This window comes from Eurytemora carolleeae, unplaced genomic scaffold (assembly GCF_000591075.1).
Source record: "Eurytemora carolleeae unplaced genomic scaffold, Eaff_2.0 scaffold1529, whole genome shotgun sequence".
Classification (NCBI taxonomy): Eukaryota; Metazoa; Arthropoda; class Copepoda; order Calanoida; family Temoridae; genus Eurytemora; species Eurytemora carolleeae.
Window position 1 is genome coordinate 1 of NW_019398107.1, and position 17,387 is coordinate 17,387.

The 17,387-nt window shown below is 30.9% G+C and overlaps 1 protein-coding gene across 1 annotated transcript in view; it reads left to right on the top strand.

The window, feature by feature from the left end:
* Positions 1–5,593: 5,593 nt before the first annotated feature.
* The window catches only part of LOC111716821 (glutamate receptor U1), a 15,203-nt gene continuing 3,409 nt past the window's right edge, over positions 5,594–17,387 (top strand). The window contains exons 1-13 of the mRNA XM_023492314.1: positions 5,594–5,675; positions 6,820–6,860; positions 7,523–7,584; positions 7,937–8,036; positions 9,108–9,164; positions 9,266–9,290; positions 9,700–9,750; positions 10,781–10,856; positions 12,818–12,879; positions 14,544–14,591; positions 15,404–15,527; positions 15,941–16,032; positions 16,907–16,977. Coding sequence (XP_023348082.1) covers positions 5,594–5,675; positions 6,820–6,860; positions 7,523–7,584; positions 7,937–8,036; positions 9,108–9,164; positions 9,266–9,290; positions 9,700–9,750; positions 10,781–10,856; positions 12,818–12,879; positions 14,544–14,591; positions 15,404–15,527; positions 15,941–16,032; positions 16,907–16,977 — 891 coding nt within the window. The remainder of the gene's footprint in view (positions 5,676–6,819; positions 6,861–7,522; positions 7,585–7,936; positions 8,037–9,107; positions 9,165–9,265; positions 9,291–9,699; positions 9,751–10,780; positions 10,857–12,817; positions 12,880–14,543; positions 14,592–15,403; positions 15,528–15,940; positions 16,033–16,906; positions 16,978–17,387) is intronic.

Genomic DNA, 17,387 nt, shown 5'->3' on the forward strand with positions numbered 1-17,387 from the left:
GGGTCGTTTTCAGACTCTAAAACAGGGTCGTTTGTTCTATGCGGGTATCAAATCTTTTATGTGAAATATAGCTTTAAATATCAAAGGTTTTTCTACAAATTTTTAGAAAACCTTGACTTTAAAGTGTCGCAACGCCTTGGCCTTTGTTTTTACCTCGCCAACTATTTTATACAATTGTGCAGCCCTAGCCATATACATTTCAACATTTAACTTTGTGTTCAGCTTAAGTTTGAATAGAATAATTAGCAAAATACTGCTCACTTTTTCCTGAAGACCGTGCACATCTTTTTTTTTGCAGTCACAGTGACCCACAAGTTTCAAGCTCACACGAAAAAATGTTTGAGTTTTTTCCAATTACTTCATAAATACTAAAGCTAAAAATAATTGATTTAAAATTCTAAATTGTTCACGTCTAGGTCTACAATAAAAGAAAGTTAGTGAAAACAGTTAACGGCTAAGATGTTGCGACGCTTCAAAAGTCGTTTCAGTATTGAAAATTAATGCAACTTTTTATAAAGGTCATCCAGTGCACACTGCATAGTACCCATCCAGTGCACACTGCATAGTAACTATTTTTACCTTCATCTGAGTTTCATAAATGAACCGGGGGAAGGCAATTTTGTAGATTTGAAAATTTCAACAATAAAAAATTTTGAAAAAGAAATCTGTATATCTTGGCATGAAGGCTGAATACGGTATTGTCTATCTATATTTTAGGAATAAATCTGTATATCTTGGCATGAAGTCTGAATACGGTATTGTCTATCCATATTTTAGTAATAAATCTGTATATCTTGGCATGAAGTCTGAATACGGTATTGCCTATCCATATTTTAGAAATAAATCTATCTGTATATCTTAGCATGAAGTCTGAATACGGTATTGTCTATCCATATTTAAGGAATAAATCTGTATACCTTGGCATGAAGTCTGAATACTGTATTGTCTATCCATATTTTATTAATAAATCTGTTTACCTTGGCATGAAGTCTAATTACGGTATTGTCTATCCATAGTTTAGGAATAAATCTGTTTACCATGGCATGAAGTCTAATTACGGTATTGTCTATCCATATTTTAGGAATAAATCTGTTTACCTTGGCATGAAGTCTGAATACTGTATTGTCTATCCATATTTTAGGAAACTTTATGTAATGCAAAAGAGGTCTTACAAGGCTTAGCACGCTTGCAGCACCCATTTTCACACCTCTTCATATTTATCAAAAGGACCATTAGAATACATTTAATGCTTATTTGTTATGAATTTAATTTTGAAATCAAATGGTATCAATCTTTTAGTCATTTGATGTTATCAGAGAAAATTGTAAAAACGTTCGTCTTTTCCCACTTTCCTTTTTCGATAAAAGGAATTAAATATTTGCCACAAACCCTGATTTACTCATTCCTTTATCTTTGTAATCCAATGTGGTACACCTTTGATTAATCATATTTTGATTTATTAGATCAAATAATCTAAGATTTAAATATCATAGGTGTAAACAATCAGATAGTAACGATCTTAGTTTGTGGCAAAGACTCAATTTCCTTTTAATTATTTATAAAAACTAAATTAAAAATTTAAATAAAAATAAATTTTAAATTTCACTTGCTTTAAAAAACGATACTTTTCTTTTGACAAATGTAATAAAGAAAACTATCTAGGAAATTTAATAATATTAAAAAATAGTCGTATTGTCGCTGTTATTAGATATTAAAGCATTACAATTTTTTAAAAATCAATTAAAAAATAGATGAAAAGAAAAGTATATACTGATCGAAGTTGATTTTATTTTGAATTGTGAAATCATGATGATTTTGAATGTGCTAAAAAAATTATTAAAAGTGCTTTAAATAAATGCTGAATCGTAAAAAAACTATAAAGCTTTGATATTTTCTGTGAAATGTTAACTTATATTCTCATCTAGATTGTTAAGTTTTAACATATGACATATGATGCTTTACTCATTTTTGGTTTTTTAGAATTGTTTTCTTTCGGCAGCATTCACTTGACTCAATTATTAATAATTCTGATTAACAATTGTACAATTGTAAAATCAAAAATTGTTATCAGTTAGTAAAAAATCAAATGATTAAGTGAATAAGGTCTGTACACACTGCACAATTGCTGTGTTTCATGCACTGTATAGAAATATTAATCTTTGTCACGCCTAACTTGTCTTGTTATGTGCAAAGTTTATGTGATTAAACACTCTGTAAATAAAGTGCCAAGATAATGATGTAAAGCGAGGGGGGGGGGGGAGACTTTTTAAAGAAAAAAAATTTCCTAAAAAATAAAATATATTTTTTAACAATCCTTATTCAGAAAAAAGAATATTTCTTAAAAGTTTTTTTTCTGTGTCCCATTGGCGTTATCTTTTAGATGTAGATAAAAGAAAAATGTCTAACGTTCGCCGGAAAAGTAAATAAAAAAGAAAGGAATATAGAGCATGAAAGGAATGTAGAGCATGAAAGGAATATAGAGCATGAACGCGATGTAAATTCAAAAATCAAATTTAGTATATAAATTATAAATAGTAATATAAATTATAATCTTATTTTGATTTATCAGTATATTATGACTAATAAACGTATATAAAGATATGTTCTTATCTTACTTTTCCCTTTTTTGTTTAAACTTTGTTTAAAACTTTTCGATTAATAATTTTATATTTCAATTAAATATAATTTTAATTAGAGGGTGCTCTAATTAATTGCATAAATATTGGCAGATTGCAAGGGGAATATAATTGCAATCCTAATTATTGCAAAGTTGAATATTGGAAATGGGGGGAGGGATTGGTAGGAAAGTATGGGAGGGAGGAGGGGGAGGATAGGGGAGGGAGGGGAGAGGGGTAAGGAGGATTATTATGTTTTCAATCAAAACGGAAAAGAATCGAAATAATTGAACTTCATTGCGTAATCGAATATAAATATTGCGTAATCGAATTTAAATAATGCGTTATCGAATAAATTGGCATTTCTCAAATCTAAAGAAATTGGATATATGGTAAATAAAGTATTTTGACTTTTAAATTTTGAAAGATTTTTTTTACGATTAGGCGAAGGACTTAAAGGTCTGAGACCATTTTGAATTCAGCCCTGGTACATTCATACATAAAATCAAGGAGAAAAATAATGAAGTTTTATAAATATGTTTATATTATACAATATCTGAAAAATCAAGGAGAATTGAATAGAAGGAGGGGGCGATAGGGTTTCCGTACACTTTCCTTTGACGTTTTTGGACTGCTGAAGAACTAGTTTTTGCGTAACAACAATAATAAAGGCAGCCTATCTAATGTAAACAAACATGAGTTACGCAAAAACTAGTTCTTCAGCAGTCCAAAAACGTCACAGCAAAGTGTACGGAAACCCTTTCGCCCCCTCAAATAGATTATTAAGTACAATAGGTGGCAACAGAGAAATTAACCAATTATACACGACGTCACAAGTGTCAAATATAACAAGGAAAGCGAAANTAATAATAATAATAATAAGAATTATAATAATAATAATAATAATAATACAGTGATAACTAGTAAACTCCAATGACACACACAACCGATTTACATTTGAATATCCGAGCTGGGCCAACCTTTGCGGTCCTAGTTTGGACTGTACCGCCAATTTATCATTACTAAAGCGACAGAGGAGTGTGATGAATATAGAGCACAGCAATTGTGCAGTGTTAATAGACCCATTTCACTTATTTGATTTAATAACTTAAAAGTAACGCTTTGTAACAACATCTAAATTGCATTTCAATATTGCTTTAATGTCATCTTCGTATTCTACAGTTTTCAGGTTATCCTGTACATTTAACAAAAATGTGCAATCATAACAAAACCTGATTAAGGGAATTCAAACATTAAAGAAAACATTCATCTCATAATCATGTTTTATATTTCCTTTAAGTTAAAAGTAAAGAAATTAAAGAGAACAAAAAACTTATTTGAAAGCTTTGATTTTTTATTAATATCTTAGAATGTACGAGGGCCGATAATAACCAAAGGATTACAAAGTAGCCCCAAAGAAATGCAGGAAATCAAGCGTAAATTTAATCATATTATTTCACTGAAATTCTGGTTGAACAAAATCGGAGAAAAATGACAGATTTGATATTTTTACATTTTCTAAAATTATTCCAAATCGTATGGAACTGTCAACTAGAGAGAAGGATACATTAATGATACAACTTTGTAACTTCGTGGCTCCTCTTATTTTTTTTTATACAAAGTATCAGAAAAGTAAGCTTCTTTGGCTACATTTTAGCCATTCAAAATATTTTTTTGTTTCACAATGGCTCGTCAATGAAAACATTTCTGTTAACTTATGATTGAAAACATAACGGGTTCGCACAAACGATGAGACGGTAAATACGACATAAATATGATCAAGGTACTAATGCAAGGAAAGTTAATTGCGGTCGCGTATACTCTGCGTACACATTGAAACCAGTTCTCTCTGGGCGGAAATTGTAAACAAGAATAGATGCATCAGTGTTCATCTAGTATCCAAGGAAGATAAAAGCATTTAATTTTGATAATTTTGAAAATTCACATTATAGTTTCCTATGGCCAGAATATTTCATAGTTTATTTTTGTGAAAATTTATTCCATGTCAGGCTGTGACATCCGTCTTGTGTTTACCTTTCCCCTCAAAGACAGTACACTACAGTACAAAAAATGCGCACACCTCTGAAAAAAACTTTCCTTGCATTAGTACCTTGAATATAACAATCCAAAGGATAAAATAATTCTTCTGCTCAGAATATAGTATTTTGATTGATTGGACTCAAGTTTCACCCTTTGTTAATGTAATGTCAAAATTACAAAATATTATGTCTAACGATCTGTTCATAAATTAAAATTATGAACAGAATTTTTGGAATTTAAAACTTGTTAATTTTCCCTAACTTTCCGTTAATTATTTCTGAGTACTAATTCGGTATGTTTAAATATAATTACACATGGAATATCTTGCAATATTGTTTTATACATTTATCAAAGAAAAAAAGTTTTTCCTGGGCCTTGTTTTTATAAACAAAACAATTATAATATCCGATATTGAAGAAAACGGTGAAGAAGAAGGTTATAATTACTTGAAAAAAAAGGTAGGATAGCCAGTCTTATAGCAGCAAGAGGTGCGTAAAGTGATTCATTCAATTAACAACCGCAGCTGGAATATTAAAATGAAATAACTTCATGGGAATTACTAATTACTCACCTTATACTTTAATTGTTATAAATCCTATATATTTACTATTTGATTGTGTAAACCATAATTTAAAACTTTGACTATGGGCTCTAGCAAAATTCATAGAGGGGGTACCCCCCCCCCCCCCTCTAGTTTTGTGCCATTGCGCCCTCATGCTTTTTTTGAGCTACAAATTTAAAGTTTAGATTTATAAAAGCTCTGTAAAAAGTGAATGCTTAAATATGTGTCAATGACTTTGTGTTTTACTCTACTAAGATCTTTTTTTTTGGGAGGGAGGGGGGGTTGGGTTGTATGTGGGGCTGTTCAAAAATACCACGATTGCTCCCTGATGACAGTTAAAATATCTAATTTGTTATTTTTAAATTTGTCAGGAAAAATGTCAATTTTGAATTATTGGAAATCTTTAAGTAATGAGAAGGAGAAATCAGATTTCATGGTCACGAAACATATTACAGTTGGTAAGACACAGACGACATTTGGAATTAACATATTACAGTTGGTAAGACACAGACGACATTTGGAATTAACATATTACAGTTGGTAGGACACAGACGACATTTGGAATTAACATATTACAGTTGGTAGGACACAGACGACATTTGGAATTAACATATTACAGTTGGTAGGACACAGACGACATTTGGAATTTCATAATTTTTGTTATAAACCTGTATTTATGACAAAAATAAGCATGATATTCTTGTTTGTCCTGCTGAAAATTGATTATAGCTAATTGTGGTTATTTGTATGCAGAAATAAAATAAGTTAAAGTCAGCACTGAAATTATCGTTTCCAGTGAAAGACACGTTTAGCGAAAAATGTGAAAATTTTCAGTCTCATTTTGCAAACTTTTTCGCGAAATTTTGCATTTTTCCGCGAAATAAATGAAGCGAAAACAAAGCGAATTATCTCCTAGTCGTTCTTAAACCTATATTTATATTTTGTGTTAATCCATCAATTGAGCTCGATAAATCCCTCTTTGAAAAAGAGTCTTGAATTCTCGAAATTAGGTTTTTTTTGATGAATTTTCGCAATTTTTTTGCTAAAATTTTCGTTAAATCTGCTTAATTTCCATTTTATTTGCGAAATTTCGCATTATTTTTTCGTGAAATTTTTGTATTTTTCGCAAGCGAAATGGTCGCGAAGAAAAAAAAGTTTCGCGAATTTTGGCGAAACGATTTTCCCTTTTTGCAGGAAACCCTAACTTAAATATATAGACAACTTTGAAAGTAAGTCATGAAATTCTTAGACAGCCTCGACTTTAAACCAACTCAATTATACTTTTTGGAAAGCCATGACATATCTGTTTTAGAAATGCAACGCGCTTGTTTCTAGTTAAGTTTAAATAGAGTGATTGGCAAAAAACTGCTTGATTTTTGCGTGACAGGGTTCACATCTTGGTTTGCAGTCAGATCAATTAATGTAATAAGAAGTTTCATATTTTGCTGCTTAATGACATCTGATTCCTAAGTCTGCTTAACTGAACCCACGTCCTGACTTCAAAAACCCATGTTCATGCTTTTTTTCATCAAGCAAATACATAAATCTGCAATATAAATACAATAGGGTGTACGTACGTACACATAATTTTCTGTTGTTTAGGATCTGTAGTAGACGTGGATCCAATCCATCTGACGGAGAAGGTAAATATTTATCCAGATTAAGCAAGATATATATGCATCAGTTCGACTTGTACCATTTTCTTTTAATCAAATATCTGATATACATAATCAAGTATTAGTTCATAATTTTCAGTACCATGGCCACACACGTCTGTGGCTTTCTGCTGTTTCTTTCTGTAGTATTTGCTCTGTTGCTTTTTTCATTCATTCATTTTAACCAAAATCGCTATCACTGCTCCATTTGAGATGTTGAATTCTTTAAGTTCACTCTGTGTTTCTAAAGTTTGTCTATATGTTTGAGTTTTGCTGAAAGGCATATTGGATTGCCTGAATCATGGTTATTTCTGATATCTGAACCTTACCAGCTTGGGGTTAAAACCACGTGTACCAGACTGTACTTTCAGGATACTTGGATTGGAGTCTGAATCATTGTTGTGTATCACGGGATTAATCATTGACCTAGCTCTATCTGATGCAGTGTAACGGATTATTTAAATATCTCTTTGATGTCACATGATGGACATACACTGTACTGCAGACTTAGTTTTTACAAGAAAAGGATAATTTATTTGCTTTACTATCCCGTTTTGTCTTACAAAGTCTGTATGTAAACTGTACAGCTTGTTCTATCTGGTTAAAAGCCGGCCCGGTACTTGAAGTTCTGACTTCTGAAATATTTTTAGAAAAATGGAATGCGAATTTACAAATTTGGCGTTCTGAAAGAAATTTTTGACGCATTTTCCAGGTGAGAGCTTATAATAGGAATGATAAAATATTGATGAGAACGCCGCTATTTGCAAATAAATTCATCACATCTTCTTTTCGGGCATATTTGGTAAAAAAAATAATAAAACATCAAGTCACAATATATTCTTAAAGAACTAACTTAAAGAACTCAAAATTTTTGAAAATATTTTACTTTTTATCTGGCCCTTGAAGGTTGCATTATACATCATGATGCGTTTACAAGGTTTTGTTTTCAGTACATATAACTTGAGATACAATATTGTCCCAACCCTTGATGATATTTATGTTTTCAGTACATATAACATGAGATACAATATTGTCCCCACCCTTGATGATAGTTATGTTTTCAGTACATATAACATGAGCTACAATATTATCCCCACCCTTGATGATAGTTATGGTGTGGATGTTGGAAATGGATCATTTTCAGGGGTCATTGGTATGGTTCAGGTAGATCTTAAAATGAGGGATCTCACGTTAGTTAATTTACTATTTTCTTTTTTTCAGAGACAATTTTAGTTTCTAATTTGGTAAAAATTCATGGTTTCGACACAATTTTTAAATATTAAATTATTCAAACCCCGTCCTTAAACAGTATAATAATACGACTGAAAAGAATCATATGATAAGAATAAATCAAATTTGCTAAGTCCATTCTTAGTGATATAACTGTACAAAAAACATGTCGGGATTTTTTAATGGGAAATTCAATCTTTTCTGATGTTTTCGTTTCGAGATTTAAAATCAAAATATTTCCTTCCATTGATTCTATTCAATTTGTATTTTCTGTGAAGACAATGGTTAAAGCGTTAAATCAATTAAATATTGTTTAGTCTGTACACGCACTCTCTAAACTGTAACATCCTAATTAAGCAATACAAAAATCGGCTAATCGGGTGTAAAAGTTGGATGGCACCCAATTAGGTGAAACAAAATCGCTAAACATAAATTGCTTATTGTAAAAAAACATCGCTTATTTTCAACCAAAAAATCGCTTATATTGCAAAAGAAGTTGGTGACTGCTAAAAAGCGACCCAAAATCGCTTATTTTCAACAAAAAATCTACTTTTTGAACATTCTGATTTTATTAGATATGGGACTTCTCGCTACAGCTTTGAGTTTTTAAATTCTTTATCTGTGCAACCTGATGTTTCAATACTTTTAATTTTAAATCTACTTTATGAAAAAAATCTTTATTATGAAAGAAATCTACTTGAACATTCTGATTTTATTCAAATAAGTGACTTCTCGCCACAGCTTTGAGTTTTTTAAATTCTATTTCTGTGCAACTTCATGTTTCAATAATTTTAATTTTAGTTCTTGTTAAGAATTTATAATTTTAATTATAAAAAGTTTAAGACATTAGGTTGCAAATAATATTAGAGTAAATGTTATCAGAAGTGTAACCTTGAGTTTTCTTTTTTAAATCAATTCTTAGAGGAAAGAGATATATGCATTCTAATATAAGAGTAAATATCATCAGAAGTGTAACCTTGAGTTTTCTCTTTTAAATCAACTTAGAGGAAAGAGGTCGATGTTGGGGGAGGGATATTTTCTAGAATGGAAGAACGTCAAAAGGTAAAATTCATAATAAATAAATAAACAAATTTTATTGTAAAAGTTAAATTTTTGGTTTAAACTGTTTAGATTAAAATAAAAAAATATCAATTTTAATGAAGGTTGTCGACTTCAGTGCTGCAATAGGAACAAATCAATAATCTGAAAGAGCTAAATATCAGCGGGGGGGGGGGGGAAGGAAGGACCGGTTGACTACCTCTGCATTTTGAATCCATTTTCACAGGTGAAATTTAAACCTCCCACAAGACCTTCAAAAAACCGATACAATTGTTTACAATTAATTTGTCGGGAAACATAACTACGGGTTTCCTTGACTTGGTAACCCTAGGTAAAGTAATATTCCCTTAACTTCCTTGTAAATTACTTGTAGATAATTAAAATAGAAATATTATGTAATTTTCTTAAAACCCTTATATATGTTCATGTATTCAATAAAACTTCATGAAGCATTCAGGTTTGCTTTGATCGGAGGTAGTTTTTATTCAACTAATTTGTCCTCTCCTGTAATTATAAATATAAAATTGATGCTGGTTAGGAGTTGAAGCTATGAATATCATGTGGGTCAACGTTGATCTGGCAGATACAGGTAGGGTTGTTAATCGTTTTTAAAAACGAGCAAAAAACATTGGTTTTCGTTTCAATTGGACTTTTCTAAACTTTTTAGTTAACGATCGTTAACGAAAGTTCGTCACTCGTCAATGACGATATTAGAGAAAATATCGTCTTTTACGATCATCTCAATTCAAAAATGATATACTTTTGTTGACAAAACGCCGAATCTAAAATATCACTTCGTTTTTTATTTAATCGTGTTTTAATGATGCAAAAAAGATCTTTAAGGATGCAGGGGGGGGGGTGTTATATAGGTCAGAATTTTATTTTTAACTGGGTTAAAAATAGATTTTTAGGGATCCCTAGTAATGTTGTTATTGGTGTGTCCCAAAAAACATGGAAATTAAGTGACAACTTTCATATTTTATGGTTAACCAATGACATCTCTACGTCTATCGTCTTGTCAGCTTCAAAAGGGGCTTAAGTTAAGACTTTTTGATTATATTAAAAATTAAATCTATAATTAGATCATATATCTCAAACACAATTGCCAGTTCAAATCAGACAGACCACATTTTGAAATCCCATGAATAAAGAAATATATGCCTCGAAGAGAGAAGACATCCCACAAATTGTCACTTGAAGGAACCGTTAAATTTCAAGTGACCTCTCAGAGGAACCGTCCCGATTCACAACGGTACCCTTTAAACGTACATTTCACTTAGGGAATAAGCGACTTTTCCCTATCTATCTTAGATTGCAAGTTGTTATTTTTAGGAGTATTATAATATCTTTTTTTGAATTTTTGAAACTCCATTGAACAAAGAATATTCTAGATTTTCCAGGAATAACTGTGACGTCATCCGCGTTGAGTTCGCACAATACGCTAGCGTACAAATCAATTTTACGGCTTTTTATTCAACATTTAGGAGATATATACACTAAGTTCTCTGTTCCTGATGATCAGTCGAAGGTTTACAGGATACCTTTGTGAATTGGGAATGTCACTTGATATTTCGCTCACTGTCCCTTTATATCTATGTTTTATTGTTGTTGTTGTTTAGATTACATCATTGCTCCGTTCACAAACATTGTCTGGTTGTATGTACTCATCGCAGCTTTTCTAATGGGACCTATCATGTATGCATACAAAGATTGCAATTTCTGATACCATATCAGATAAAGGTTTCAATGGTACTGTTGTGAATCGGGCTTTGTCATCTTTTCATTAGAAAGATACTTGGAATTAAACTTTCAGTTTTTAAAGGTAGTGTTCGCGAAAAATAAAAGGGGTTACGTATAGGTTTACGTCGGAATCGATTGGATTCGATGTAGATTGCTACTAAATTTACTTTTACCTGTTGCTTCTATCAAAGTGAATAAATACTAAAGTGGAACAGACTAAGGAAACGACGACAGGTTGGGCCATAAGGTTTTATTTGGTTTGGAAATAATTTCATGAAAAGATTTCGTTTGGAAAGTAAAGACTAGAAAAAATAGACTAAAGACCCATGTAAATGTCGTCTTCAGATAGAACTTCGAAATTTTCACGATTTAAAATCAAAAATTTTTGTACGTTTCTATGTAGTTTATATGTAAATACTATTTAGTCGCTTAATCAATTCATTGATTAATTTGCCTGGCACTTCTAATTCTAAAGGAATTTATCTTTAAAACTGATTAGTTTTGTTTCAAATCTCACTCCATTTTGAAATATGTTTGTAAATTTCTTAAACAGATCTATGTTATCATCCAGAGGCGTATTCAGGGGGGGCTATGGTGGCTCATCCCCTCCTGGATCAGGGGGGGGGGGGTCGGCCTCCCCCCTCCCAAAAAGAAAAAGAAATGTAAGCCCTTAATATCTTTAAAACTATGTCTAGTTCTCAACCACTCTTAAATCTGTCAAAATACAAAAGCGAAGACCAAGAGATATATTTCGAAGATCTTCATTTTTCGGACTAGTGAAATATATTCTTTTCGGGGGAGTTTTGGCCTCCCCCCCCCCCCCTAAAAAGACGAAGAATTGTAAGCCCTTCTTGGGAAAAAAAACCTGAATACGCCTCTCTTAATATCTTTAAAAACTATGTCTATTTCTCAACTCGACTGCTCTCTTATCTCTTTAAAACTATGTCTTATAGTTCTTAACCACTCTTAAATCTGTCAAAATACAAAAGTGGAGACCAAGAGATATATTTCGAAGATCTTCATTTTTCGGTATCACAAATTGTGCATTCCTTGTTTTACAGGCTTGCAGGCATTATTGTGTTGTCTGAAATCATTTATTGTGCAGTAAAATGGCTAAAATTCACTTCTGAAATCTTAATTTACGTTATTTAAGTTAAATACAAATTCTAAGTCTGTGTTTGTAAACAAAGGGAGTCCAGTTTCTGTTGTACTGTACACTCCGTATACAGACCAATTTATATATATATATACATATTTCTAAATACTTGGGACATAAAATGTCGTCATCCAACTATGAGTTTGGTATTTATTCACTTTGGCTTCTATAAGGAGAAAACTGTTAAAAAGAACTTACACCGAAGAGTGTATAATCTACACACGGAGTTGCATTATTCCACTCAGATCGTAAATATATTTCAATTACATTTAAAACTACTCATTCAGATATTACAACCTAAAATTGTCGAATTCAATTCGATGCGTTTGTATAAGAATGTTATTTCCTTATAGTTTTTTATTCTGTTTGTTTAATTAATATTTCTTCTTCGTTATCAAAAATCCTTGAAATTTTAGGAATTGATATTTTCAAAAGTAACATTTGGACCATATAAAAAAATATATTTTGAAATATCAACAGCATACGAATTCAACAATTGTAAGATTTATATCTGAATGAGTAGTTTTATTTAATTGAATTATTTACGATCAGAGTGGAATTTCTATGCACCCTTCACGATTGGGTATATGACGCTTTTAATAATTTTTCCCTTACGCAACAGATATAAGTAAAATTAGCAACGATAATTATCGGATTCAATTGGGAATCAGCCTTTACCCCCTTTCAGTTTTTGCAAACACTCCCTTAAAGAAACAAAATTCGATCATCAACTACTTTAACTACAAAAAGTATGTTTTAGGTATATCATGATCAACTGTTTTGAACGCAATGTTCTTCTTGACACTCCTCCCCAGTATATAGGTAAAAATAATTTGGCCCATTATTATTAGAGCTGGTTGTATTTATAATTTCTAGATTTTTTACATTATTCTGCTCAGAGATATTAACCAAACAATATTCTGCTCAGAGATATTAACCAAACAATATTCTGCTCAGAGATATTAACCAAACAATATTCTGCTCAGAGATATTAACCAAACAATATTCTGCTCAGAGATATTAACCAAACAATATTCTGCTCAGAGATATTAACCAAACAATATTCTGCTCAGAGATATTAACCAAACAATATTCTGCTCAGAGATATTAACCAAACAATATTCTGCTCAGAGATATTAACCAAACAATATTCTGCTCAGAGATATTAACCAAACAATATTCTGCTCAGAGATATTAACCAAACAATATTCTGCTCAGAGATATTAACCAAACAATATTCTGCTCAGAGATATTAACCAAACAATATTCTGCTCAGAGATATTAACCAAACAATATTCTGCTCAGAGATATTAACCAAACAATATTCTGCTCAGAGATATTAACCAAACAATATTCTGCTCAGAGATATTAACCAAACAATATTCTGCTCAGAGATATTAACCAAACAATATTCTGCTCAGAGATATTAACCAANCAAGTAACCCTACAATTCAAGAACTTCACGAGAGTGTCCGTTAAACCAATTTTTAAAATCCGCTAGTTCAGAGAAATAACAATCGGTGATTAACAATTTTTAGATAGAAAAACTAGAATATCTTCACCATTTTCTCTAGAGCAATGTTTAAATTGGATACCGTTTTTATTCGGAAACCTTTACCTATGTAAAAATATGTCAAGAGTCCATTTAAACAATCCTTTTTTATTTTTAGAGGTTAAATCCTGATGTTTTAAAAATGTCAAAGTAAGAATGTTGCAAAACGTTATTAGACGCAAATTCTTATCATATAGAGCATACTATTTTAAAAATGATAAACATTCTACATTCTTAGAGGTTAATTTCAAGCAAACCTCCATGAAAAGATAGCATTAATGTCTGACATACAACGGTACCCTTCAAAGTTTTGTCTGATCAAGCATGAATTAGATGTGTGCATGTTTTAGTTTCTTTAAACGGTTTATTTTCGTTTGTTTATGAAGGAACGGGCATCGTTTACAAAAAAACGAATTGTTAAAACTAACGAAGTGTTAGTTTGAAGCTTTTAAGCGTTTTCTTGCCAAAACGATAGTTTTCATTTCAAAACGATCGTCTTCATTTCATAACTATGGTTTTTAAAACTATCGTTTTCCGGAACGCTCGTTTTTAAAAACTTACTTATAACCCTTTCAAAAACGATAGTTTTCAAAATGATCGTTTCGTTTCCAGATTTTATTTCACCGATAAAAAACGAAACGATCGTTTTTCGAAACATTCAAAACTGCATATCCCTATTAGTGAATGGGGAATTTATCAGAATTAAAAACATTTTGATTCAAGGAAACAATGGTATCTCCCACGAACATGTTTAATCAAATTATGGCTTCAATGAGTTTAAAGCCCAAAAATATCGTTGTAAATTAGTCATTGTCGTCTTTGCACGGAGAGTCACTTGAAATTAAAAGTACAATCCCTTTACATAAAGAGTACAGTTCTTTTAATTGTTAATTCTTTTTTAAAACAATGTATGATGCCCAATCCCTATACAAAGGTTTGATGAACTACTACTGGTTTCTCTATGGTGCTCTGGTAAAGCAAGGTATATGTACTCCAAATAGGTTCTCAAGTATTTGACAGCCTATTTGATCTACTCGACAATATTAAAATATTTTCTTTACATGTTATGCAATATAATTTACAATTTACAATTATACAAATAAGAAAGTCAATAATATAATATTTCCTTTATATTAAGCATTTACCATTTACAATTTACAATTCACAAATTATTTTAGTCAATATTAAAATATTGCCATTATTAACAATTTACAATTCACAAATTATTTTAGTCAGTATCAAAATATTGCCATTATTTACAATTTACAATTCACAAATTATTTTAGTCAATATTAAAATATTGCCATTATTTACAATTTACAATTCACAAATTATTTTAGTCAGTATCAAAATATTGCCATTATTTACAATTTACAATTGACAAATATTTTAGTCAATATTAAAATATTGCCATTATTTACAATTTGCAATTCACAAATTATTTTAGTCAATATTAAAATATTGCCATTATTTACAATTTACAATTTACAAATTAGATTAGTCAATATTAAAATATTGCCGTTATTTACAATTTATAATTTACAAATTAGATTAGTCCATATTAAAATATTGCCATTATTTACATTTTACAATTTACAAATAAGTTTAGTCAATATTAAAATATTGCCATTACACACTTAAGCATTTAAAATTTAAGATTTACAAATTAGATTAGTCAATATTAGAATATTGCCATTATACACTTCAGCATTTACAATTTAAGATTTACAAATTAGTTCAGTCAATGCGACATAAGAATGTTGTTGATGTTATATATGATTATTTATGTTGCAGGCTCCTCGATAGTGCCCTCTACCGATGTAATGCGAATATTATTTCTAACCTGGTGGATTTATATAACATTTTTAACAGCTGAGTATACTGCTCAGCTTACCGCTAACCTTACCAAAAACAACAGGTATACTACTTCTGCCATATTATCTACTAAAGATTAAGTGCCCGGGGTTGCGTTTATATGAACGAAGAGCTTTCGTGTCCAGTGTTGCCCACGGAATTTTAAAAACACGGTGAAAAATTAAATTCTGAATTTTTTTTAAAAATGTCGATTTTTTCCCAAAGGGGTTTGTCCAAAAAATAGCTTATTTGGTTTATCCGTTTGGCCAGCTAACTAACAAATTAAAAATATGATTTTACAAAAGAACTTCTTTTTTCTTGAAACTAAAAACAATTTCTTTAAAAATCTTTGAAGGGCTATACAATTAATTATAAGTTGATTAAATTATTATGAAGTTGATTAGATAAATTATAAAATGTTTATTAAAAACAAAAATATTTTTTTTTACTTTTAGCTAAAACTTTTTTACGTTTCAGAACACTACCTATTCACCATCTTCAAGATATGTCCTCTGATCCTAGCTTTAAGTGGGCAACCCCAGGCAATGGGTCCTTCCAAACTATGATAGGTATCCAAGCACGATAAACTAACGTAAATTGTACATACGTTTTGAATTTTTTATGTTTTTTTTTTAAACATAAAAAATTATTTATGTTTTATGTTTTTTTGAAGAATTGTTTAGAAGAACAAAATTGTTTTGATTTTCTGATATGTAACCGGATATAGAACCGGATATGGGACCGGATATAGAACCGGATATGGGACCGGATATAGAACCGGATATGGGACCGGATATAGAACCGGATATGGGACCGGATATAGAACCAGATATGGGACCGGATATAGAACCGGATATATAACCGGATATAGAACCGGATATAGAACCGGATATAGGACCGGATATAGAACCGGATATAGAACCGGATATAGGACCGGATATAGAACCGGATATGGGACCAGATATAGAACCGGATAACTTTGGTGAAATTATACTTGTGTAAAATTAAAAATGGAGGAGTTACGAGGCCACAAATTCTTACAAGTCGTAATGTCACATAAATTTTGTGTATCACATTTTAAAGGTTTAAATGCAAAACCGGAATTTTTTTACTGATATATAACTGTCTCACTTAACAGGTCTGAAAAGAACGTTTAATGAGAATTGCTTAAATTTGGGAATATTGGAAATCTTATGATTCCAACAAACTCCGGCGTTTAAATCAAACAATACAGTGTAGCCCAATAAACATTTTTGAAAATAAAAAGCGTATGTGCGTCTAAAATTAACAAATAATGAGGCCGAATTTAAAGAAATAGAGCGACGGCTTACATTACATCTGAATGTTGCGTGTAACTAAAACTATTAAAAGGTCGTCACTTATTGGCCATTATCTTCTTGATATCCAAGATATTTTTTTCTATTAAATATTTTTGATGATTAGATAGTTGGCCTGATTTTGTAAATTTGAAAAATGATATTATATCTGGCAAAGGGAGATACATTGGTTCAGCGGTAAGTAATATTTTTCAGGGACTGTTTGTGAAAATGAAAATAACAGAAAACAGAATTATTTTCATTTTTAAATGCCAAAAAAAGGATTTTTGTAAATGTTGACTTTTAAACTGAATTGGATCATATTTTGAGACCAATGCAGTACTCTATTTATTCATTAAACGAGACAAAAAAAATAAACCCAAGATTTTTTAGGTTAACTATGAAAATGAAAAACTCTGGTTTTTAAAGAAAAATATATTACATGTTTTCCTTCAAATGGAACAACAAAGAAATATTGATACCATACGAGACAGGCCCCTAGCTAGGAATTTGTAAAGGGGGTACAAATTAAAGAAATCCCAGAGATAGGTAAACCCCTATTATTCCTGCTAGGGGGAGGGAGAAATTTGACCCCCCCCCCCCCCCCC